The 27,317-nt window shown below is 36.8% G+C and overlaps 1 protein-coding gene across 1 annotated transcript; it reads right to left on the bottom strand.

Annotated features, from left to right (window-relative positions):
* Positions 1-7,367: 7,367 nt before the first annotated feature.
* Positions 7,368-26,305, bottom strand: LOC127875169 (male-enhanced antigen 1-like). The gene is made up of 6 exons (XM_052420027.1): positions 26,281-26,305; positions 24,158-24,256; positions 23,407-23,534; positions 20,412-20,555; positions 16,939-17,017; positions 7,368-13,012 (listed from the first exon to the last, which is right to left on the bottom strand). Exons 2-6 carry the CDS (start codon positions 24,231-24,233, stop codon positions 12,765-12,767), a joined length of 675 nt encoding a protein of 224 aa, XP_052275987.1. The 5' UTR covers positions 24,234-24,256; positions 26,281-26,305; the 3' UTR covers positions 7,368-12,764.
* Between the last annotated feature and the right edge of the window lie 1,012 nt (positions 26,306-27,317).

Genomic DNA, 27,317 nt, shown 5'->3' with positions numbered 1-27,317 from the left:
ACTGCGCCGCTTTGATTTATTTAACAAAAATATATCATTTGGCAGGTCAGATAATTATGTCCATTTAAAGCTTATTATTATTTGTTTTTTCGACCCCGTGACCTAGTTTTTGACCCAGCATGACCCATATTCAAACTTGACCTAGATATTGTCTAGATACAACTTCTGACCAAGTTTCGTAAAGATCAGATGAAAACTATTTGAATTAGAGAGCGGACACGAAAAGTGTGACAGACTGACAGACAAACTTGTGACAGTGTGAAAACTATATACCCCCTTCGAAAAGGAGCATAAAAACACTTCATAGTACCCATTTTGTATTTAAAATATAACAGGGCTTTTGTATTCAATAGATGTACAGTAGTGTAGATGTTCCCCCCAAATGAAACTTAAACCCGGAGATGTCATTCCCCGTTGAGTAACATTGCGTACAAATTATCCATCAAGTTTGTTTTCATCTGGTAATTAATTTTCCCCCATGCATGAAGGTTAGGGCCCCTTCCCCTGAGCATTAAAAAAACCCTTGCATACTATGTAGATTTTACTGGCTTTTGTTTCCTTTTGTAAGTTCAGGTAAATGTGTCTTAGTTTGAGATATATCTTATTCATAGTTTATTAACACATTTAATCAACTGGAAGCATGAAGAAGTCCTGTTGTTGATTTCTCTATATGTGGCATATTAGGAGAAATTTGCCTTGTCAGCCTTTAGTAAGAAGGCAGTGTGGAACATGATTGCCATGAAAATGAATGAACAGGGCTACAGTGTCACGGGGCATCAGTGTAGTGAGAAATTCAAGAGCCTGAAAAATAGGTACACTTAAATCCAATATAATTGATTTTACAGCATTATTTTTATAGGTACACATCTGGAGAATATTTTGGAAGTTTTTCCAAATAATGGATTAAAATGTAATGCACAACATTAATATACATTACACAAAAAAAATCTGTTCTGCTCGAGTGATTTTATGGATCATTTACCCAAACATCAATTTTGTAATTGCGCCTATTATTTAAGCTATGAAATTAAGATTCAGTGTTTTCATTAGAACTTGACTCATAACCAGGTACACAAAGGTTGTATACTATAAGTAAAGTTAATGTTTAAATATCAATATATAAGAATGTAAACAAGAGCTGTCAGAGGACAGCGCGCTCGACTATTCGAGTGCTTGACAGTATAACGTATAACGCATCATGGAGAGGGAGAGGGGGGGGGGTATAATGTGGGTGTGTGGTCATTTAATAGATGATCTTTCAAAAACAACAAAAAATAAAAAATAAAAAAAAAAATTGTGGGGGGGGGGGGATTCTGGGGTGGAGCATGGGGGATGGTTTGGGTGTAGTAAATTGTGGTATGTCAGGTAAGTGTTGTTTTGTCAAAGTATGAATCAAATGTGATCATAAATAAAGAAGTTATGGCAATTTAAGCAAAATGTTCAATTATCTAAGTATAACAGGGGCCATAATTCTGTCAAAATGCTTGATACAGTTGTCTGCTCTTGTTTATAGATTGGGATCATGTTGGTAAAGAAGTATGCAAAATATGAAAGCAATATGTCAAAGGACATAGAAAATATTTGAGGTGGTATGCAAACTTTAACATAGATTTATCAATAATATGCATATTTTAAGTATAAAAGGGGCCATAATTCTGTCAAAATGCTTGATACAGTTGTCTGCTCTTGTTTATAGATTGGGGTCATGATGGTAAAGAAGTATGCAAAATATAAAAGCAATATGTCAAAGGACATAGGAAATATTTGGGGTAGTACGCAAACTTTAACATTTATTTTAAGTATAAAAGGGGCCATAATTCTGTCAAAATGCTTTGTCTGCTCTTGTTTATAGATTGGGGTCATGTTGGTAAAGAAGTATGCAAAATATAAAAGCAATATGTCAAAGGACATGGGAAATATTTGGGTTAGTACGCAAACTTTAATATTTGCACGCTAACGCTAACGCTTAGTCCGACGCTGGGGTGAGTAGGATAGCTCCACTAAATATATTTCATATATAATAGTCAAGCTAAAAATGCTGGCGATCAATTTATGTTTTTATGATGAGATATATTATTCATATGTATATGAATCAAGTAATATCACTGTTACTGAAATTAAATTCTAGGTACAAGGATAACAGAAAAAAGATGGCCAAGAGTCGTCGTGGACAAGTGACATGGCGTTACTACGGCTTGATGGAGGAACTTCTTGCTGGAGATCCAGCGGTGGAACCACTAAAAGTGGTACAATCTGCAAACTGTGTTAAAGGTATGTTTTGAAAATGTTTCATTTTACCATTTGATTCTAAGTATATAGTGTATCTGCATTTGAAGTTTAATTTAATTCAACTGTCACTCATTATTTTCTGTTAAGTAGAGGTTACTCGTTTTATCATTTTGTAATATATCAAGATGATGACTAAAATAAAATTAATAACTTTTTGTATTCTATTGATGTAGCTGAATAAAGGCTCCATCTAATGAGGCATTTTCTTATGAAGGCTACATCCCTCAATAAATTTCTTTAAATTCATGCATTCTCCCAAAATGAATCTTACACCTGGACATTTCATTTCGCTTTGAATAACATCTCATGAAAATAATCCCACAATTCTGTTTCCACACGCTGTTCTTCCTCCATATGTGGGACTTGAGACTTCCCCCAACCAAAATGACCAGAAAATGCATATTTACATATTATTGGGGAAATAGGTAAAGAAAACCAAGAAGGCCATGATGGCTCTCATCTGACTAAACTAATAGTCAAAACTTGACCTGGTGACCTAGTTTTGGACACACTTAAGTTGGCCTTGGTATTGTAAAAAAAAAATTCTAACCAAATTTCATCAAGATTGAGCCACAAAAAAATTCTATCCAAATTTCATCAAGATTGAGCCACACAAAAATTCTAACCAAATTTCATCAAGATTGAGCCACAAATGTGGATCCTGTAGTAGAATCAAGGTTTTTGTGATCAGGTTTCTTGGTCTTTGGACTGAAGTGACCAATGCACACTTGGCCTAAATATTGTACAAATCAACATTCTTACCAAGTTTCATAAAGATAAAGTAACAAGAGATGTGTTTGTCAGAAACACAATGCCCCCTACTGCGCCGCTTTTATTTATTTTTGTTTTTGATTATATCCCTTCAAAAAAAATTACTTCCCTTGTAAAATGATCTGTACCTGCCAAATGATAAATATAAATTATCTCCCTTTAAAGCTTGTTAATTCCCTTGGATTTGTTTTTTTGACCTTTGGCCTTAAAGGATGACCTTGACCTTTCACCACTCAAAATGCGCAGCTCAATGCGATACACATGCATGCCAAATATCAAGTTGCTATCTTCAATATTGAAAAAGTTATGGCAAATGTTAAAGTTTTCGACCGGAGGGACGGACAGTTCAAATGCTTATGCCACCCTACCGGGGGCATAAAAATAATGCTTCTCAAGTGGCTAAATGGTTTCTTTGAGGTTTGACCTGGTGACCTAGTTTTTGTATGCACATGGCACAGATTTAAACTCCACTTAAATATTGTCAAGATAAACAATGTGACCAAGTTTCATCACATTTGAGTAATAAATGTGGCCTCTAAAGTTAAAACAAGGTTATTTTAAGATTTACACATGACTTTCAATCAAAATGTGCAGCTCCATGAGATACACATGCATGCCAAATATCAAGTTGCTATCTTCAATATTGCAAAAGTTATGACCAAAGTTAAAGTTTTGGGACAGAAACTCAGACACACACACACAATGACAGACAGACAGGCCAAAAACAATATACCCCCGATCATTCGATCCGGGGGCATAAAAACATGTGGTCAAATCTGACGGGATCAATGAAAAGCTGCCCTGTGACACGTGTGGTAAAGAGTTCAAGAAGAAGGAGTATTTGAAGAAACATATGAAGAACATACATGGAAAGGGAGAAGACGGGACTCTGAAGAGTTGTGAGTCTAGTGCAGCCAGGGATGAAGTAGATGACAGTTGGGATAAACAATCAGAAATTGAATTAGGAGAGTCAGACAGTGATGAAGAAATTCACGAAAAATGTGAAGCGGAAAGCGCAGACCCACTGCTAGAAGGCAGGGTTGTTAGAAAAACAACAAATCCCCAGCTGCCTGGTGTCAGAAGAGCTGAAGGAGAGGCTAGGCCATTATATAAGAGGAAATCAATACGGATAGCCGTATGTACGGAAATGTGGGATGATTGGGAGCAACAGAATGTTTCCGTGGAGGAAGAGAATCAGGTCATGTTTGAGTCCACACTTCTGTGTTCAGCAAGTAGCCAAATGGGCGAAATGAAGTTCAACCTGGGGGATATAGTGCACGATGGGGAAATAAGACCTAAGCATATCGATATACAAATAGAAAGGGACTGAACAGTGTCGTTTCACATTAGGAAGGAGTAACAAAACATTGTTTGTTGAAGACACCGTTATGGAAACGTTCTCATGTTGTTTTTTATGTTTATTGTTCACATTGTTGTTGTTTATTTTCATATCTCTATTAGGAGCGGTGTTTGCTCGTTGAACTGAACACCTAAACAGTTGAGAATCATATGATTGATAGTGTATTTAATTTTGTACATGCAAGCGGCACTGTAGTATACGAATGTTAGTTTTGTGATTTTATTTTGCAGGAAGCAAGGGTATATATATATTTTGTTTAGTTTTATCATACATGTTGGTTGAATCACATCGTTGTATTGAAAGTAATAAATGGTTAGGATAGTAAAAAACAGTGTGTTTATATACATGCGGGACGCTTATTCCGGGAGGCGTGGGTAATGTAGCGAAAATACTGCCAGTCATTTAACTGTTTTCTTGGTGGCTTGTAACCCCAAATCTGGAAATTGATTGTCGTAAACCATTGTCGTAAATCCATTTTAGAACAGACATATAATACGGACAAAACGGATATTTTTGCGTCACTTTTAATGCAAATAAAACCTATTTAGATGGACCCAGGGCAAAGAATCTAGTCGTAATTGTTAATTGTTTAAATTTTATTTTCATTATAACCATTCTGTACGATTCATCCGGTAAGCTAGCCGTTACTATATATATAAGGGACAGATCGTTACAAATTTTTGGCCACCTTGATGGGACGCTACACAATCACCATGGACAACTGAAATCTTGTCAGAAATAAACATTATCTAACACATAATGAAGTCGATCGATCATATTGAACAGACAATAAACTCCAATGCCGCTAAGGTATCAGACTTGCAAATAAAGGTTAAAGACATAGACAGCCAAGTGCAACACACAAAGACATGTTAGCAATTTCTGGGCTAAAAGATTGATGAACACTCTGAAAGCCTCTCAAATGTCAGCAACAAGATCAAACAGCTAAAAAAATCCTGCATGAATTGAGAAGAAAAGTATCGCTTCATAGGGACACTGGAGAAGAAGATGGAAGACAAACTTCTCGGCCTAGAGACAAATTCCATGAGCCACAACCTTGTATTTTATGGTGTGCCAGAACCCATATCAGCTGACCCTAAGGAATGTACTAAAGCCATATCAGACATTATTCACACAGTGCTGGAGAAACATGATGACATGAAGCCAGATTTTGCATACTGCCAAGCATCCAGGGGAACGGCCCAAGGAAAATAGACCACACCTTATCAATCTTTGAAGCCCGATTCATAACAAGAACTTCAGGAAAGAAATATCATGTCACCATGATTTTCTCCATGTCATATTATTAATTGTGCTTCGACATTGTATAATTTTTATGCAATAAATTCTGGACCTTTTGTGATAGTATTAGGACGCACATGACTCTAGTTAAAACTCAGCCAAGATATTGTCAAGATAAACATTCTGGCAAGTTTGCATCAGGATTGATCCACGACTGTTGCATCTTGAGAGGAAACATGATTTGTCTAAGAATCGACCTAGTGACATAATTTTTATTTCATCAAGACTGATTTATAAATTTTACCTCTAGAGGGTAATAAGATTTTACATGGTTTAGGTTATCTAGTTTTTGAATGCATATGGGCCAGATACAAACTCAACGTAGATATTGAACATTCTAAAATTTGACCACAACTGGGTGAAAGATGTGGCCTATAGATTGGTAATGAGCTAAAAGTTGGTGACACACACCAAACATCGAAAGACCACCAATACCGGACATAGGAAGATCACAAGAGCTCACCTTCAGCACTTTGTGCTTAGGTGAGCTAAAAACAAAAGAGACTCCAACAGCCAAAGGCAGTCACCAAAATTAATGATAACAGAAAAATGCTTATTATATTGATTTACTAGTAGTTGTTATCTAATGACCAGGGTTCTTACACAGATTTCAACTGACCAAAGATATCCATGTCATAAACTTTATTAAAACAAGAGCTCTTGGTAGGAGACAGACGCCCCCCCCCCCCAAAAAAAAAACAAACAAACAAAAAACAACAACACAACAACAGGGCCTTGACATAGGATCAGTCAATCTGCTCACAAATTATCACATTAAATGTCACAGAAACTTTGATCATTGACCTAAATTTCAATTATTTATGTACCGGTACTGTTCAAGGTCAATGCATCTGCAAAGTATGAGGCCCATCACTAAATCCTTTGATGACATATGGAACGGAAACCGATTTAACAATTTAACACTAATTGTGACAGTGACCTTGAGCTTTGAGCTAATGACCCCAATTTCCATACGGGTCATCTACTGTGCAAGGCCAATGCACACGGAAGTTATTGATCAGAAACAATTTTCACTCTTAGTATGATAGTGACCTTTGAGCTAGTGACCCCAATTTCAATATGGGTCATCCACTGGAAAAGGCAAATGCAAATTGAAGCAAGCCAATCGGTGAATCAGTTGACGAGTTATTGATCGGAAACAATATTCAATCTTAGTGTGACAGTGACCTTTGACCTAGGGTCCCCAATTTCAATAGGGGTCATCTACTGGCAAATGACAATGCACATGGGAGGAATCAAGTCAATTGGTCAATCTGTTCACAAGTTATTGATTGGAAACAAACTGGTATACCGACAGACCGACATCCAGCAAAACAATATACCCCCTTTTCTTGGAAGGGGGAGGGGAGGGGGGGGGGGGGCGCATAATTAAGTAATAAACGTAATCTTAACTAAATTTGTTTTAGATCATCTACACATTTAGGCCATTTTACTAAAAGTTTAGGCAAGATACACCAGTAGGAAAAGAGCAGTTCAAAACAAAATCTTTGGGACGTAATAACATAGGAACAGACAGACTAATGCAATGCTTAATGGCTCCCACTCAATGAGGGCATATAATATCTTACATTTTAATTTTAATAATCAAAATAAACAAGTTAAAGCGAGTATGAGTAATCTCAAGTTACTGGTTAACATTGTAATTATTTCCCAAAACATGTATTACACCTGACAGAAAATATGTGAATTCATACATACAAAATATTGCACAATATTAAACTAGATTGTAGGACAAACGGCACCCGGATAATCGGCACCCAGTGTTTTTTGCATACGCCGACAGTCGGCACCCTGTAAATTTGTCGACCTGGAAAATCGGCACCGGATTTAATTGTAAACTCGGACAAACGGCACCCTATTTAAAGTCCCCGGTTATAGCTTTATATATGGACAGTCACAGAATCGTAAGAAATTGTGTTTCTTTTGAGGTTATCACTGAAAATCCGGTTGAAATCGGTTGAAAACCAACAATATAGAGATTTTAATTTTGGGATCGACTACGGTCAAGTACAAAAACGTCAATATAAATAATGCCTGACGGACATTGTGATAAAACAGGGCTACAGATAAGGATCGTTTTATCGTTATTACGATTTGTATTTGGCAGAAAACGTGAAGGAGGAAAAACGAATTTCAATCAATTCATGATCGTTTTAATTATACTGTTTCCTTTCGTACCGCGTTATTATTGCCGACATAAATGCAAGTTTATAAACATCGATCTACTCTTTGTTCCGACTACTGAAGCGGCCAACTCCTGCCTTAAACCGGTGTCGAAGTAATTTTAGTGCGGCCGTAATAGTTGACACCGTTTCCGGCCGGTGTCTATATAAACAAGTTACTTACGGTAAATACAACGTGAAAAATGTCGGCTGCTAAGCGCGGCCGGGTTAGTAAAAGTTCAGCAACGACGTGCGCGCCGAGTATATTGAAGTTTGTTTCGCGGTCCGAACCATCGGGAAGAGATGTTGTCAAAAGTATTATTCATGATTTGATAGTGGAGGTGGTGAAAACCTTAGACGCAGTCGTCGCAAAACACCGCGGCGATTCTGTCTCATCAAAACAAATAGCATCGTGGAAAACTGACTTTCACTGGCTCGTTGTTGAAGGCGAGGGATTGGAAATGCGCTTTAAGTGCAACTTTTGTATGAAAGGTAATGTTACGACAGTATGGGCTAGGGCTGGATCATGCAATATTCAAAAGGACACGATAGTCAAGCACAATAATTGTACTGAACACAGGGTTGCCGAGAAAAAAATGTTAACTTCCAGAGCAGAAGCTTCGGCCTCTTGTATTGAAGAAATGCCTGTTGCTACCAATGAAAAAGTGGAAGATGATGATATAAAATTGTTTCGCACTGTTTATTATGCTGCATGCGAGGAACTGCCCTTGTGGAAAGTTAATAGTCTACTTGAACTCCAGAGATTGAATGGGACTGACATTAAATATAAAAATCTAAGCTGGGATACAGTGTCAGAAATTCAAGGATGCATCAAGACTGTATTTCAAAGAGATCTGGTAGCAGAACTTATAACCTCTGATGTGTACTCAGTTATGCTGGATGAAAGTACTGACCTTACAGTACAGAAACACTTATCCATCTGTGTCAGGTATGTCAATAATGGGGAAATTGTGACAAAATTTTTAGGAAACATTCACATTAAAGATGGTAAGGCCTACACCATAGTACAAGAAGTAATAAGTTGTCTAGAGGGATTAGGTCTTGACCTTGGTAAGATTGTGTCTCTAGCTACAGACGGTGCCTCTGTAATGACTGGCAGAAAGGCAGGTGTTGGTGTGCAGCTTAGATCGAAATATTCACCATTTATGTTACAAACTCATTGTATTGCACACAGGTTGAATCTGGCTGTGATTGACTCAATTAAGAAAGATGAAGTTCTTGAAAAGTTTAAAGAGAAGTTTGGTGCATTGTACCACTTTATGAGTAACTCAAGTATCCGAATGGAACGCCTGCCAGATCTGCATGCAGTGTTGACAGAACCAGAATTAACTATAAAAGAACCTTATAGTATAAGATGGTTAGGTTTAAGAAATGCAGTTAAGGCAGTATATGAATCGTACAGCTCCCTCCTAGCTACACTCACGAGCTTCGCCAGTGAATCTTCAACAGCAAAAGGTCTCTCGAAGTACTTTTCAGATTATAAAACTGTGTTGCTTGTTGCTCTGATGCTAGATGTGCACGAGTGTGTGGCTGTTTTCAGCCAGCAGCTACAGCAACAAAATCTTTGTTTTAGTCAGATACAACCCTTTCTTGATGGCACACTAGGTCAACTTAAACACTTGGAATCCAATGATAGTGATAATTTGAAAGCTATGAAACGGTGCATTGAGTTAAAACAGGAAGATTCCAAGACAGTGGCTTATCTAGATGAAGAAAAACTTTTAAGATATTCAGAAAACATTAACCATGATTTTTCATCATTGAGAACAAGGTATGTAGAAAAGTTGCAGAAGAACATCAGGCACAGATTTCCGAAAGAGGACAGTGAAATATTTAAAGATTTGAGCTTGTTATTGGAACCTTTGGTAGTAACTGTGTCCAGTGAGACAGAGTCACTAGATGCTTTGGAGAAAGTTGGCTTCCTCTATGGAGAAGATTAAGATGCACAAATATACCATGGCAATCTTTTGGAAGGAATTGATATAGAAACCAAAGTGGTGCACAAATTGTTAGACAAAGAGAAACTTAAAAACATTGGCCAAGTATGAAGGGCATGCTACAGGGCTCATACAAAAACTATTCACTGCAGAATCTGTGTAAAAGGGTCATCTTGATGCATGAAGACTTGACAGAATTTGTTATGTTATGCATCATAGCTCTTTGCTTCTCAATTACCAGTGTGGAGTGTGAGAGAAGCTTTAGTACCCAAAACCGTATAAAGAACAAGTGCAGAGGGTCTTTAAAGCCAGAAAATCTTGACACATTGATATTCATTGCAATGACCAAGTGTGACATATCATCATTTAATCCACAAAAATCAGTTCAGCTGCGGCTTAGCAAGAAAAAAAGCAGAAAGGGTAGACTAGTCCAGGATTTCAAAACCAGAGCTAAAAGAGTGTGCTCTCAGACTGAACGGCAGGATTGTTAAAATAAAATGACTCATCTTCCATTTTTCAATAAACAATTTACAGTTACAATCAATCATTTAAAACATTTAAAATTGTGAATTAATGACTGGAACAAGAATTGGCTGAGAATTATCAATACCAAGGCTACCTGTAAATTAAAGAGCTCATCTTGCCCTGAAATATAGGTAAGTTTTCATTAAATTGTAAAAAACTAATTGACAAAAAGTTTTGAGGGAAAAAAACTAATTGCTTCAAAAAGCTTGTAGTGAAAACTAATTGACATGAAATCTTATCTGTAGCCCTGATAAAAGTACCATCTCCGTGTATTGTGGTGTTTTCAAATTATATATTGTATACATGTATATATATTTTGTTTGTGTAATGGTGAGGTTGATCGGCCGTGCTGGAAGTAATACATCGGATGCACCGGTTTTAATTTTAAATCGATTCACGCTTGTAATTGATTAAAACAAGCGACGACGGTTTAACTTTCATTAACAAAATTAGCAAATTCGGAATAAAAAACGGTGAAACAAAACGTATTTGTAAATTGTGACGACGAATAGCGGTAATTACGGGGATAATTTGTTGATAGCGATTAAATAATTATTTCATCAAGCAATGTTCACCGCAATCAGAAATTGCAGAAAACAAACAGCGTGAAAACAAAACCAGTTGACAATATTCGCAGCGATTTTCATTAATGACGATTAAATAATAATTTGCCAAAAAATTATGAAGATCTAACAGTTACCGATAATTGGTAAAGCACGGGGAGATTAAAGAAATTTTCCAAAATTTATCACTTCTGCCGGACACTGATTGAGAAAAACGCTCTAGGCAACAATGTCGCACAAGTTAATTGACGCGTGTATGACAATACACAGGGTCGAGTGTGAAAACAGTAATCTCGATACCAAATTTCCTGCTTGATGGCCCGATTTGCACGCGTTTTGCACTCTCCGGAAAACTTGTAGAGGCAAACTTTTGTTTATGTCGTCAGATAAAATAATCGCCATTTTTTCTTGTCAATTTTAAGAAATAATAGCCAGTTAATAAAATAATCGCCATTGTCGTTAATGTCTGGCATCAGCGTGAGCACTGGTTGTTTATTTTTGGTGTTTTCACTTCAAGTACACTTATATTTGTTAAAGGAGCATCAACATACTGACACAATATTGCAGAAAGAGAAAAATAATGCATTTAATGTCAATGTACTTTCCTTCACAACGGATCATTTTAATTTCCTGCAGCGATATCTATTCATACGACACACAAACACTAAATCCGATCTTAACAAGAAACCGTCGGAGACGGGTGATGATCCCCAAAGGTTTTTTTTGTCACAATATTGCACTTTATATTCAGATAAAAGGAAACGTCTTGAGGGCACAGTAGTTGGGAGGACAATAATTTTTTTATGGAAAATTTCAAAGGGCCATAACTATGTGAAAAATCATCCGGCCAGAACCCGCTGATAATATGCACATCTCCTCTTGGTAGTGAAGCTTCCCATAAAGTTTCATTGAATTCCAGTCTTTAGTTGCTGAAAAATAGCCAGGACAAAAATTGTGCACGGACGGACAGACAGACAGACAGACACACACGGACAGACGAAGCGGCGACTATATGCTCCCCCCAAAATAAATTTGGGGGAGCATAATAAAAAGACAGTTCCGCTCGGTAAAATATCGAATATAGTATATATTTTTTATAAACAACTGGTAATAAGATGAGTTGCAGATAATTAGTCAGTTACCACATTTTAACTAACTCTTTTGAACTGTTAATTCTTTTCAGCTCAATTGTCTTTGATATTTGTAAATTGTTTAGGTGTTATTCAACAAATTAGCAGATAACGTTAATCAATCCACACTTGTATTATGTCACTATTATTTATTGTGCTGTAACATTCTATTATGTTTATGCAATAACATTTTGGACTTGGACTTGGTTTGATAACATAATTAGTTCAACAAGGTGCTGACGGGCTATATCGTCACATTTAATCCGGTGCCGTTTGTCCGGGTCAACAAATTTACAGGGTGCCGACTGTCCGCGTATGAAAAAAAAACACTGGGTGCCGATTGTCCCGGTGCCGTTTGTCCGGATACCATTAAACTACTACATGTACCTTTTTAAGTGGCTGTTTTTATAACAAAAAAGTCATAGAGGAACTAAAAAGGTTTATAACCAATTCCAATTTTTTATAAGTTTTGTTTTTTTCATGGATACAGCATCAGACCTAAACAAGATATTGTAAACATAGAGACGAATAGCCCCTGGTCTTATTAATTTAATGACTTAAGTTTTGCCAAATCTTACCACATTTCCCTGCAAATAACTTAAGTTCTAAAACAAACACATTTCTGGTTTTGAAATAAACAGAACAGCCTTTATCACAGAGAATAAGCATAGCTTGCATAAATACTAGACTGGTTCTCCTTCTTCAGAATTTGAATGTTTCAAACTGGTTCCTTTATCTGGTGACACAGCAAGTTCTTGACTGGTTCCAATTGAACTTGAAACCTCATTCCCTGGATTGGTTTCTGCTTTCACAAGTCTGTTCACAACCTGGAACTGCCACTGATCGTCAGAAATGGACCTGGCCCAGTCTGGAATGCTGGAGGATGGTAGCTGGAATCCTGACATCACTGACTTGATCTTCTCCATGTGACCTGTACAAATATTGAATGAAAAAGGTTGCTCATATAATGCAAATTGGAAAAGGTTGCATTAACAAGAGCTGCCCCATATCAGGTAAAGAATATTTAAGCTCAATACTTTCATACAGACCCATAACAGTAAGCCACAGTCACACAAAATTACCGCAAAAAACACGATCATAATTGCCAACTGGCCCCAAATAACATCGTGGCTAGGTATAGAAGTATGCAGCCTGCACACAAAGTAAAATTTAAATACCTCAATCCAAACTTAATTATTGAGAAAAATGTGTTTACTATTTTTTGTAAACTTGACCTTAACCCAACTGGGCCCAAGTGCAACCAAAAGCTAGATCCGCTTGAAACCAGCATACTCAAACATTTCAGCAGTACATCTCCGTGGCAACTGAAGTTAATGGAAACAGAAAAAAATGCAGCCTGCTCATCTCTTAAGAGGGCATAATTCTGCTAAATGGCGTGTCAAGGTCAACAATTTTTTGTCAATGACCCGGCATGATAATTCTGCTCACATGGCAGTTTCAATAACAAGAGGGCCTGAAAGGCCCAAAGTCGCTCACCTGAGATAACAAGATATTATTGGGACAAATCTTCTGACCAAGTTTCACAAATATCGGAAAATAAATGTGGCCTCTAGAATGTTTACAAGGTTTTACTATAGCCATATAAGGAAAAATGCCCCGCCCCCTGGCAGCCATGTTTTTCAACCAACTGGCATCATTTTTGAACTCGTCCAAGATATTATCGGGAAAAATCTTCTGACCAAGTTTCATGAAGATCGGACAGAAAATGTGGCCTCTAGAGTGAAACAAGATTTTACTATAGCCATATAAGTAAAAATGCCCCGCCCCTTGGAAGCAATTTTTTTCAAGCAAACATAATTATTTTGTAACTCATCCAAGATACCATTGAGACCAATCTTCTGACCAAATTTCATGAATATTTGACTATAAATGTGGCCTCTAGAGTGTTAACAACGTTTTACTAAAGCCATACATTGTATATAGTCATATAAGGAAAAATGCCCCGCCCCTGGTGGCCATGTTTTTAAAGCAACCAATACCATTTTCGAACTCATCCAAGATATCATTGGGACAAATCTTCTGACCAAGTTTCATGTTGATCGGAAAATAATTGTGACCTCTAGAGTGTTAACAAGGTTTTACTATAGCCATACTAGGAAAAATGCCCCGCCCCCTGGCGGCCATGTTTTTTAACCAACCAGCATCATTTTTGAATTCGTCCAAGATATTATTGGGATGAATCTTCTGACCGAGTTTCATGAAGATCGGACTATAAATGTGGCCTCTAGATTTTTAACAAGATTTTACTATAGCCTTATATAGCCATATAAGGAAAAATGCCCCGCCCCTTGGCGGCCATGTTTTTCAAGCAAACGTCACCATTTTCAAACTCATATAAGATATCATGAAGACAAATTTTCTGACCATATTTCATCAAGATTGGACTATAAATGTGGCCTCTAGAGTGTTAACAAGGTTTTACTATAGCCATATAAGGAAAAATGCCCCGCCCCCTGGCGGCCATGTTTTTCAACCAACCGGCATCATTTTCGAACTCATCCAAGATATTATTGGGATCAATCTTCTGACCAAATTTCATGAAGATTGGACAATAAATGTGGCCTCTAGAGTGTTAACAAGATTTAACTATAGCCATATATAGCCATATAAGGAAAAATGCCCCGCTCCTTGGCAGCCATGTTTTTCAAGCGAATGTTACCATTTTTTAACTCATCCAAGATATCAGTGGGACAAATCTTCTGAGCAAGTTTATTGAAGATCGGAAAATAAATGTGACCTCTAGAGTGTAAACAAGGTTTTACTATAGCCATATAAGGAAAAATGCCCCGCCCCCTTGCGGCCATGTTTTTCAACCAACTGGCATCATTTTCGAACTCTTCCAAGATTTTATTGGGTTGAATCTTCTGACCGAGTTTTATGAAGATCAAACAATAAATGTTGCCTCTAGAGTGTTAACAAGATTTTACTATAGCCATATTTAGCCATATGGAAAAATGCCCCGCCCCTTGGCAGCCATGTTTTTCAAGCAAACGTAACCATTTTCAAACCCATCCAAGATATCATTGAAACCAATCTTCTGACTAAATTTCATGAAGATTGGACAATAAATGTGGCCTTTAGAGAGTTAAGAAGGCAAATGTTGACGCCGCAAAACGCACAACGGACGACGGACAAAAAGCGATCACAAAAGCTCACCATGCTCAGGTGAGCTAAAAATATCTGCAGCATTGGTACTTCTTTGATCTGTACTTGGGGCATGTAAGACTTACCCTGAATTTTATCTTGCATGCAAACCTTTACCTGAATTTATTTCCCATCCAAAAGGCTCTGGCCCCTTTCCCAAAAAGGTTAAAAACAAGAAACCGTCGGAGAAAGGTGATGCTCCCCAAATTTTTTTTTGGTCACAATATTGCACTTTATATTCAGATAAAAGGAAAAGTATAGAGGGCACAGTAGTTGGGGGGACAATAATTTTTTGATAGAAAATTTCAAAGGACCATAACTCTGTGAAAAATCATCCGACCAGAACCGGCTGATAATATGCACATCTCCTCTTGGTAGTGAAGCTTCCCATAAAGTTTCATTGAATTCCGGTCATTAGTTGCTGAGAAATAGCCCAGACAAGAATTGCACTATATGTACAGTTAATGGAAAATTTCAAAGGGCCATAACTCTGTGAAAAATCATCCGACCAGAACCCGCTGATAATATGCACATCTCCTCTTGGTAGTGAAGCTTCCCATAAAGTTTCATTGAATTGCGGTCATTAGTTGCTGAGAAATAGCCCGGACAAGAATTGCACTTTATGTACAGTTTATGGAAAATTTCAAAGGGCCATAACTCTGTGAAAAATCATCCGACCAGAACCCGCTGATAATGTGCACATCTCCTCTTGGTAGTGAAGCTTCCCAACAAGTTTCATTGAATTGTGGCCATAAGTTGCTGAGAAATAGCCCGGACAAGAATTGCACTATATGTAGTTAATGGAAAATTTCAAAGGGCCATAACTCTGTGAAAAATCGCAGACCAGAACCCGCTGATAATATGCACATCTCCTCTTGGTAGTGAAGCTTTACATAAAGTTTCATTGAATTGCGGTCATTAATTGCTGAGAAATTGCCCGGACAAGAATTGCACTATATGTACAGTTAAAGGAAAATTTCAAAGGGCCATAACTCTGTGAAAAATCAACCGACCAGAACCCGCTGATAATATGCATCTCCTCTTGGTAGTGAAGCTTCCCATAAAGTTTCATTGAATTGCGGTCATTAGTTGCTGAGAAATAGCCCGGACAAGAATTGCACTATATGTACAGTTAATGGAAAATTTCAAAGGGCCATTACTCTGTGAAAAATCATCCGACCAGAACCCGCTGATAATATGCACATCTCCTCTTGGTAGTGAAGCTTCCCATAAAGTTTCATTGAATTCCGGTCATTAGTTGCTGAGAAATAGCCCAGACAAGAATTGCACTATATGTACAGTTAATGGAAAATTTCAAAGGGCCAGAACTCTGTGAAAAATCATCCGACCATAATCCGCTGATAATATGCACATCTCCTCTTGGTAGTGAAGCTTCCCATAAAGTTTCATTGAATTCCGGTCATTAGTTGCTGAGAAATAGCCCGGACAAGAATTGCACTTTATGTACAGTTAATGGAAAATTTCAAAGGGCAATAACTCTGTGAAAAATCATCCGACCAGAACCCGCTGATAATATGCACTTCTCCTCTTGGTAGTGAAGCTTCCCATAAAGTTTCAATGAATTCCAGTCATAAGTTGCTGAGAAATAGCCCGGACAAAAATTGTGCACGGACAGACAAATTTTTTGGGGGGAGCATAAAAACACAACAACAATGATATCTCCAGCCCTACCTGTATCCATGGTAACATCCAATGGTCGGGGTTGATTCCACAACAGATCATGCCTTTCAGATCTGGGTACATCTGGAGCCTAAAAAATCACATGAGGCTTTCTGTCACCCCACAAGTCATATAATAAGAGGGCCTGAAAGGCCCAAAGTCGCTCACCTGAGATAACAAGATATTATTGGGACAAATCTTCTGACCAAGTTTCACGAAGATCGGAAAATAAATGTGGCCTCTAGAGTGTTAACAAGGTTTTACTATAGCCATATCAGGAAAAATGCCCCACCCCCTGGTGGCCATGTTTTTAAAGCAACCAATACCATTTTCGAACTCATCCAAGATATCATTGGGACAAATCTTCTGACCAAGTTTCATGATGATCGGAAAATAATTGTGACCTCTAGAGTGTTAACAAGGTTTTACTATAGCCGTATAAGGAAAATAGCCCCGCCCCCGTGGTGGCCATGTTTTTTAACCAACCAGCATCATTTTTGAACTCCTCCAAGATATTATTGGGATGAATCTTCTGACCAAGTTTCATAAAGATCGGACTATAAATGTGGCCTCTAGAGTGTTAACAAGATTTAACTATAGCCTTATACAGCCATTTAAGGAAAAATGCTCCGCCCCTTGGCGGCCATGTTTTTCAAGCAAACGTAACCATTTTCGAACTCATCCAAGATATCATTAAGACAAATCTTTTGATCATATTTCATCAAGATTGGACAATAAATGGGGCCTCTAGAGTGTTAACAAGGTTTTACTATATATAGCCATATAAGGAAAAATGACCCGCCCCCCCTTGCGGCCATGTTTTTAAACCAACCTGCATCATTTTCGAACTCGTCCAAGATATTATTGGGATAAATCTTTTGACCAAGTTTCATGAAGATTGGACAATAAATGTGGCCTCTAGAGTGTTAACAAGATTTTACTATAGCCATATAAGGAAAAATGCCCCGCCCCTTGGCAGCCATGTTTTTCAAGCAAAGGTTACCATTTTTGACCTCATCCAAGATATCAGTGGGACAAATCTTATGAGCAAGTTTCATGACGATTGGAAAATAAATGTGGCCTCTAGAGTTTTAACAAGGTTTTACTATAGCCATATAAGGAAAAATGCCCCGCCCCCTGGCGGCCATGTTTTTCAACCAACTGGCATCATTTTTGAACTCATCCAAGATATTATTGGGATGAATCTTCTGACCAAGTTTTATGAAGATCAGATGATAAATGTGGCCTCTAGAGTGTTAACAAGATTTTACTATAGCCATATAAGGAAAAATGCCCCGCCCCTTGGCAGCCATGTTTTTCAAGCAAACGTAACCATTTTCGAACTCATCCAAGATATCATTGAAACCATCTTCTGACCAAATTTCATGAAGATCGGACAATAAATGTGGCCTCTAGAGAGTTAACAAGGCAAATGTTGACGCTGCACAACGGACGACGGACATAAAGCGATCACAAAAGCTCACCATGAGCACGTTGTGCTTAGGTGAGCTAAAAACAAAAGCCGCTATCTGAGAAAACCAGGCTTAGTGTGTAAAGTGTCATCCAAGATTAGCCTATGCAGATTGCACAGGCTAATCAGGGACGATACTTTCTGCCTATACTGGATTTTTTGTTAAGATGGACTTCCTTTAAATAGGAACAATTCTAATAACAAGGAAAGTTGTCCCTGCTTAGCCTGTGCAGTCATGCAGTAATAACAGTTTCCCCAGAATAAGGCTTTAATCAAATAGCAATCAATGAGTAAGACATTTTAATGTCTGCAGAGAAACATGATTTTTATCACTTAAATAGCAAAATACATCCGGATAATTGCAGTGATATATGTGTTAAAATGAAATGAAAGAGTTTGAAATTTTTAAGCAAAAAATAATTATACAGTTGAAACCCGATGGCTAGAACTCATTGAGACCGACAACAAAAGTTCAAGCCATCCAGAATTCGAGCCGTCCGATTTATAATACACTTATGTTTACTAACATTAATCTGCAATCGATTTACATCTCCAGTCAAAGTATTCATACTGCCTAAACTCCTATATACTTTCTGCTTTTGATCCAATAAGAACCAAATATAATACTTACTTTTGTTATGGCTAAATATTTTAAAACAGTTACACATACAATTAAAAATATAGTATATTCCAAATGTATATTATTTCTGCACGTCATTATGTAGAACATGTTACATGTACGGGTACAGCACGTCAAACAAAACATGCATAATCCCTATATACACATCGCTTAATATTAAACAGCACTGCATGTATTTATTTATTCGCTTCCTTTTCTTTAAAGAATAATATCATGTCAGTATGTGTTTTGCTTATGAGATGCTGTGTAGATACAAGTTGCAACGCTTTCTATTCCATCAAGTTGACATTGTACAGGTATATAGTATGATGCAGCCATTCAAACCCTAATAATAATGCATTTCCAAACACAACGCAAGATTTTATACAAAAAGTTATAGTTTGTTAAAATCAATTAACAATGTTTCAAATTATGGCTTGTAAATAATCAAGCGCTCCTTATCAATAAACAGCTTTATGCGACCCGCAACAAATTCGAGCCAAACAAACAACAGAACGTGCGAAAACTGTCACCAGGACTGTGAAAACAGTTCGAGCCATCCGATCATTCGACCCTCGTAAATTCTAGCAATCCCACAGAAATGTTTATGAATATATAGCAATAAACAAGAGCACCGCATTGCGGGTGCCAAGCTCGGCTGTGGGTGCAGTTTTGAATAAATGAAAGCTTGTCAGAAGAAAAGCACTTTGACTTTAGAGCCTATATTTAAGTTTTATATTAGAGGTCACAGTGACCTTAACCTAGTGACCCAAAAATGGGTGTGGCGTGTAGAACTGATGAAGGTGCATCTACATATGAAGTTTCAAAGTTGTAGGTGGAAGCACTTTGATTTTAGAGCCTATGTTAAAGTTTTATAATAGAGGTCACAGTGACCTTGACCTAGTGACTCAAAAATGGGTGTGGCGTGTAGAACTCGTCTTGGTGCATCTATTTATGAAGTTTCAAAGTTGTAGGTGGAAGCACTTTGATTTTAGAGCCTATGTTAAAGTTTGATATTAGAGGTCACAGTGACCTTGACCTTTGACCAAGTGACCCAAAAGTGGGTGTGGGGTGTAGACCTCATCAAGGTGCAGCTACATATGAAGTTTCAAAGTTGTAGGTGGAAGCACTTTGATTTTAGAGCCAATGTCAAGGTTTTAGCACGACGTGGACAGCAGACGGCGGACAACAAGCTGGCTATGACAATACCTCTGGTTTTCTCCGAAAACGGCCGAGCTAAAAATCAGTGCTTCAACGAGAGTTCAAGCCAACCGGAAATTCAAACCAACTGATTTCAACAATCGGGTTTCAACTGTATAAGTTAAATTATGATTCCCATTTTCAATACAGGAATTTGCAAGAATGGTTATAATGACACACCAAGCTCTATGGTACCTGCAGGTAGTTTGGAAGGTTTTCCACGCATGGAAAGTCTGCATATACACCAGCTATCCCCATGTCCCCTCCAGAGCCTGGCTCACACTCATCACCTGTAGGGAACTCAGGGGCTGAGTGCTCCATGGGCCCATCTTCAACCTCCTAGGCAAAATAAAGGTAGTCATTTTACAAAACTTTACATTAATTCATCTAAAAACACTTCAATTATAGTTTAATGGCCAAAAATTAAAATACTGAAAAATATTCCCAAAATACAGCGTCCAAATTTTAATTTGTGTAATTATTTAACTAGCTGCACCATGTATATGTTTGACCTTTGGCATTTAGTGTGACCTTTGCCCTAGGTTTTGGCACACCCTCTTCAGATTGAGAATATTTTTGGTAAATTACTTTTTTCAAGAAATTTAATTATAAATTATTAAGTTACAGTAAAGACCAATTGTAATTTGCTATTATAAGACGGTTGACCAGTAAGCAAACCTGATCTTTGACCGTTGAGTGTTACCTTGACCTTTATGTTATGGGTTTTGTTGTCACACATGACACTTACTGCCTAAATTGTGACCATTTTTGGTAGATTATTTTAAAATTTCATGATGAATGATGAAATTCCAGTCTAGACAAGCTGATTTAAGACATAATTCGACCTCCATGAGTGACCTTTGAGGTAGAGCACAAATGTGTAACTTATCCTTCTCATCCTCACCTTATGATGGTCATTTCAGGTGAGTTATTTTAAAACTTGCATGATGAATGACAGAGTTACAGTCAGCTATTTATGGCCATTTTTTACCTATAATACCTATGTAATCTTGCCCTTTGAGGTAGTAAGACTTGTTGGTCATACATTTGAAATACTTTTTAAATAGCATGAGTTATGACGCAGTTGCAGTCCAAACAAGCTGTTTTATGGACAAATTTGATATTTGATAAGTAATTGTGGCCATGAACTATGTGGTAGGAAATTATGTGTTTGGCATGTAAGAATGATGAACACTTGTGGTAAATTATTTTTAAATTGCATGATTCACTTCAAGCTTGGAATCATGCCAACATACATGTATATACACTCAACAAGCGTGTCTTCTATATTTAGCATTTCTTGTGTGGACAAATAAATGGTTACCTAGCTATAATGAATTCAAAGAGGTTAGATGTTTATAACCTTGATGTGCTTAAAGGTTTACTTGAAATAATGTTTTTACTGACTTAATATGAGCCTTTAATATTATATAGAAAACACAGTTTCAAATTTGACCTTCTTTAACCATTATATAACAGGTATACAGTATGCTGTAGGATAGCTGATTACTTTGTGTTGTTTTGAAATATATGCAATTAAAGTTTCATGCACAGATTTTGCATTAAAACCATATGGGCCTTGTTCTGGGAAAACTGGGCTAAATTCATTTGTGTAGTGTCGTCCCAGACTACATTTAGCAAAGCTAATAAGGAACCACACTTTGTGCTTTTATGGTTTTTCTAATTTAAAGGAATTCTCTACTAAACAAACATCCACTCAGCAGAAAAGAAATTGTCAACCTTGAGTAGCCTGTGAAGACTGCTTAGGTTTATGTGGAATGACACTGTATTAGTGTTTTTCCCAGGAGGGCAAAGGGGCATGGCACATTACTTTCAAAAAGGGCATTTTAGCGCGCAGTTTAGGCAAAAAAGGACAAAACGTTCCCTGAATACTTTAATTACGGGACAACATGTACTCGCATCTGAAGCAGTTGTGGAAAAAATAACATATAAACAAGCACATTTAATGGTAATTGATGTATTTAACTTACTATGATTTATATTAATATATTTACCTTGCAATGTACATTTAAGTTCCATGCTGTTTCAATAAACTGTACAGCACGACAAACATAATAAAGCAATATATGCATATGAATCTGATTATACACAGATCCACTAACATATAAATGAAACCATGTTTGTCTTATCCCATTTTCTAACAATAATCTTGCCAAATGTTTAAAATAACACTGCGAGTAAATTGATCGCTAACAATATGCAAACACTCGTTTCCATGACATACATTCACCAAGTAGATTACAAATAAATGAATAATGTTGTTGCTTTCTATAACATTTTTATGCATCGTTGATTATCACAGACATTTCATTAATTCCTTCTTAATGTACAATCTCCATCGTTAATTCGATCATTTACGACGTTATTTGCCATTTTTGCCGAGTCTCAATTTAATTCTGTATAGTCCGCCATGTTGTTCAAATGTCAAATGATGTAAGCGACAGGTGCGCATAGCAACGTTAAATCGTATACGCGATTCGCATTTTGTTAAATTAGTATACGTCTCAGTAATTATTTCAATAATTAGATCTAATTATCTTAAAGACGAAAGCGATAAAAAAATTAATTTGTTTGTGTTTTTAAATGTAATTATGCGTAAAAATATATGTTTTGATATAACTGAATAATGCATGCAATGCACAATTGCTACGAGAATAACATCGAGTTTGTCATCAAAAGTCTCCGAAGTAACCATTTTATCGTGGAGGAGTTCACATTGCTGACTGAAAAGTGCGCTTGGTATAACATAGCCTCTGGAATTATCGATTGATACTGACACGGGGTTATTCATGCATGACTAATTGGAGCAGTCTACCTATAAATTGAGCACTGTAATAGATTAAATCTGCTCAAATAATATAGTCGATTAGACGTTGACGTCTCTCGAGTAAATCAAGCACAGTCGGAGCGTCACAGACAATTAGGACACTGATTTTGCGGACCAAGTTAGATCGTAAGGCAATAAAGATGTTATCGATTAGGGCGCGTGGCGAAATTTGCCTTTCAAAAGAAGGGCGAGTGGCGAAATTTGCCTTTGAAAAGGGCAGGGTGGCGATCCGGGAGGGCGGCGTGGCTTTTCGCCACGCTAAAATGGCCTGGGAAAAACACTATGTATGCGCATGCATTCAGCTTGGTTTTCCCAGAACGAGGCTCAGAGAATAGCACTTGCCTCATCTGACTGGTCGCTCATGTTTCCATGGTCTTGTGGGATAGCCTGGTAACCATAATAACCAATGTCAGGGTCGTCTTCATCGTCAGAGTCCGAGAGGTCAACGTTAATTATCACATCTGGGTGCTCTGTAAAAGCATGCGAGTCTCACTTTGGGGAAAATGGGGCATGTGTGTAAAGTATTTTCCCAGGTTAGCCTGTGCAGTTCCCACAGGCTAATAAGGAAAGACACTTTCTGATTAAACTAGATTTCCGCTAAGAAGAGACTTTCTTGAAACTAAAAATATACCATTAAAGCAGAAAGTATCATTTCTACACTTTACGCATATGCATTAAGCCCCATTTCCCCATAGCAAGACTCATATGCAGATTTCACTGACTGAATAGTATCTGCTAGCCTACATCTGAATGCAAAAGATTACAAAGTTGTTATTTTCATCACCACATGACAGATGTTCAGACACAGAGAAATATAGCTTAAATATTATCTTAAGACATACATCAGGTCCAAATCCTATTTTGCCTACTTTGTTGTGTACAGGAAGTTGTGTGGCGGCAATGTTTCTATCCTCAGGAGAGAACTCACCCTAAGTTATAGCAAGCGGCCCCTTGTTCAATTCCCTTACTAGCTTTAGCATTTTGTCACAATATGATTTTAGATATTTTCAACAAAATAAACTGTATTATCAATTTGGCACTTATACATCCTCTTCAGAAACAATACTTTTACAAGGGTCCAAAATTATATTACCTTCATTTTCAATGTCCTGATCCATGCTATGGTGCGGTCTATCTCGTTCTTCCTCAGGCTGAGGGATAGGTCCCATGCTCTTGAAATTCTCCTGTTCACCTGTTGAGATAATGGAATTACATTATTTTACACTTTCAGCAACCCAAGCCTTACACAGTATCGTATGATTCCCTTATATTGAGCCTGTCCTTATTACGATCACTTTGATGACATTAAGAACGCTGCTCTCGTGATAATTTCACACACATGCGCTCCCGGGTATTTTTTTATACTAAAATTACTACACTTGAATATAAAAACAGACACGGCGAAAATGAGAAAAAAATAATAGTATAATTGCATTTTAAAATCATATTTCAACTGAAATTATCCAAATGTGTTCCCATTCAATTCAATTTTTACTGTCCTCTTAAATAAACTTCCCCATACATTGCAAAGTGAGTCAGACGACTGCAGTAGTATAAACACAACACTTTCATGAATCTGATTTATTTTAAATAAAATTCTTTTACTTTTTCGTGAATCTCAGAAAATGTTGCATGGAACAATCTGTGGGTGCACATCGCAAAAATAGGTGACATGACAATACACACATGTTAATTGGATTGACCCTGTCCCGATTGGATGCTAATTTTATAAAATCTTTTAATACTAACATATATGCCGAATTTTTATTTGAATAAATGGCAAATATTTGTGGTTTCTGCAATTCTTGAGACACTTTAATGTGTCAATGTTGCTCAAAAGAAGATTGACAGATAAAACAGAAACTTGTTAAATTGTAAAAAGAAGTTATAAATAAGTTAAAATTACTGTTTCAGTTTGTATAAATATGTTCAGTGAATCGAATTTTCGAAGTTTTGGTGGCCTTACGCCTATTCATTAGAGTACTCTTCCTTTTCAAATATGACATCTCGATTCCAGGTAAACAATGTGTGTAGTGAATGTTGTTTTAGTGTGTGTATGGAGCTATAAACTTGGCGTGGTTAAACACAGTCACTTTGTAAATAAACAGTTTTGGCATGGATAAAATGAGAATTAAATAAATCTTTAAAGGTAAATTGTTTATTAAGGCATTATTTGCATTAATGAAAAAACTCTTAACTTGTTTCCATACCCTCTCAATACACGGTAATTAAAGGATACACTTCTAAGACGTAAGAAGATGATAGGAACAGAATTCATAGTGTGTTAAAACCTATATATAGAATGCAATAATTGACAGAGTTGGGTTCATACAGATGTTTTTGGGAATCAATAAGAGTCGGGATAATGCATATCAATGCATGAAAGGGTTAAAACAACTAAGATTAAAAATGTAGTAATCAATGACTTTATAGCTTCGGTTTTTTTTTAGAGTAATAATGCACCAATTCACGTCATAAATAAATGTAAAAAAATAACATATGGAGGGGGCTGCGCTCCCTACCCCCAAAGGTAGCAATAGTTGAATTTTTTTTTGGTCTTACTTTTAAGGACTAAAAAAGATTTCAAGTACCTGTGGCCTATAACTTCGCCAAAAATTAATGGATTGGACTGAAACTCACAATTCATGTGAAGGTCATGTAGTTAGACTAATACCAAAACTTAGCCTAAAAATTTAGCTCAACAACTGAAAGCGTTGCATAAAAAACCTCCTGAAAACCGAATGCTGAAGGGACAGATGGCTGTTTGACTGCTTTATGCCGAGGGCCGTAAAAAACATTAGCAAAATGAAACACATGGGCCATGAGAGGCTCAATGTATACTATAGGAACAAATGTGAATTATTCATTATTTTGCTAATAAAGGCAATAATTTCAATAATAAAATTTACCAGATTTGCGATATGTTCTCCTTATGAATAAACAGTGACAATCTCAATGTGAACGGTTATGCACGCGTTATAAAATTTGCACGAATTCATAGTGGGCGTAGAAGCATGGGTACAAATCGATATTTTTATACTACAAATGAAAGAGGCGCTTTCCTATACAAATGACACTTACAAACAACCACTAGCGTATTTAATTTGTTTTTGTGTACAAAGAAGTAGTCGTATGGTGAATAACTTATTTCGCTTAGGTAATTATAAGTAAATTATTGTTTTGATAAACTGGGTTTTTCCCCAGGAGTTACCTGACCTGCCGTACCTTCTATACTATGTAGCCGGTACAGCGGTTACTAGATTTACCGAAAGCGCGCGCTTTCGGTATCGGTACCGAAAGCGCATTGTCAGTACCGAAAGCGCACTGTAAAATGTAAACTATGGAAATAATCAGATGACCAGATAAATTTTCAATTAATGAATAAATGAAAACATGTTTATATATGCATTTTTCATGGAATATTTCGTAGAAATTCGATCTTAAGCGCGTTACATTATGTCAATTAACGCTGTATCGGTACCGAACGCGCAATGTCAGTTCCGAACCGGCATTGTATAATGTAAATTACGAAAAAAATTCAATTAAATAATAACCAAAAACTTGTTTGTTAATGCAGTTTTCATGGACTTGATCGTACAAATTCGCTCTTAAGCGCTACATTGTGTCAATTAACGCTGTCGCCCATTAAAACAGCAAGCCGCAATGATGGCGGAAATCAATTGCGTGACAATAAACACGTTAATAAAGCAACGAACGAGTCTTTTTCTGATTATTTAATGTTTTGTTAATCAACCTACAACTGAATGCTCGAGTTAGCAAGTGCATAGAAATATAAATTGTATCAAGATTATCACTTTTGTTGAAATTATGATCAGTTTACGTCGTATTTGCTCAATCAGAATTTAATATTATAAGTCGTTTAGTCTGTGTATTTAACGTCATCAACAATGCAACCACAACCGTTTAAGCGATTCTAATTAAGAGCCAATTATTAAACAAATTTGATTACAAACCAACACTCGTTAAGTCATTAAAATCATTTCTTGTAGTATTTATTAAATTATTTTACAATTGCGCACTACGATAGTTTTAAAAAAAGTAATAAAAAGCGTTTGAGATCGTAAAGGATTAAGATGATGATACAATATTTGTATTTCCTTTCATTTTTTTTTTTCTAAAAAATTAAGTATACGGTCCGAACATAGCGCCGTTCACGATTTAACTGAAAACGACAATGAAGTGATTTGTTTCAGATATGCTCCCATTGTGTACACACAAGTCTTACTGAGGCT

This window comes from Dreissena polymorpha, chromosome 3 (assembly GCF_020536995.1).
Source record: "Dreissena polymorpha isolate Duluth1 chromosome 3, UMN_Dpol_1.0, whole genome shotgun sequence".
Taxonomy (NCBI): domain Eukaryota; kingdom Metazoa; phylum Mollusca; class Bivalvia; order Myida; family Dreissenidae; genus Dreissena; species Dreissena polymorpha.
The sequence above is the reverse complement of the archived record's forward strand: the minus strand, read 5'-3'. Positions and strand labels throughout refer to the sequence as shown.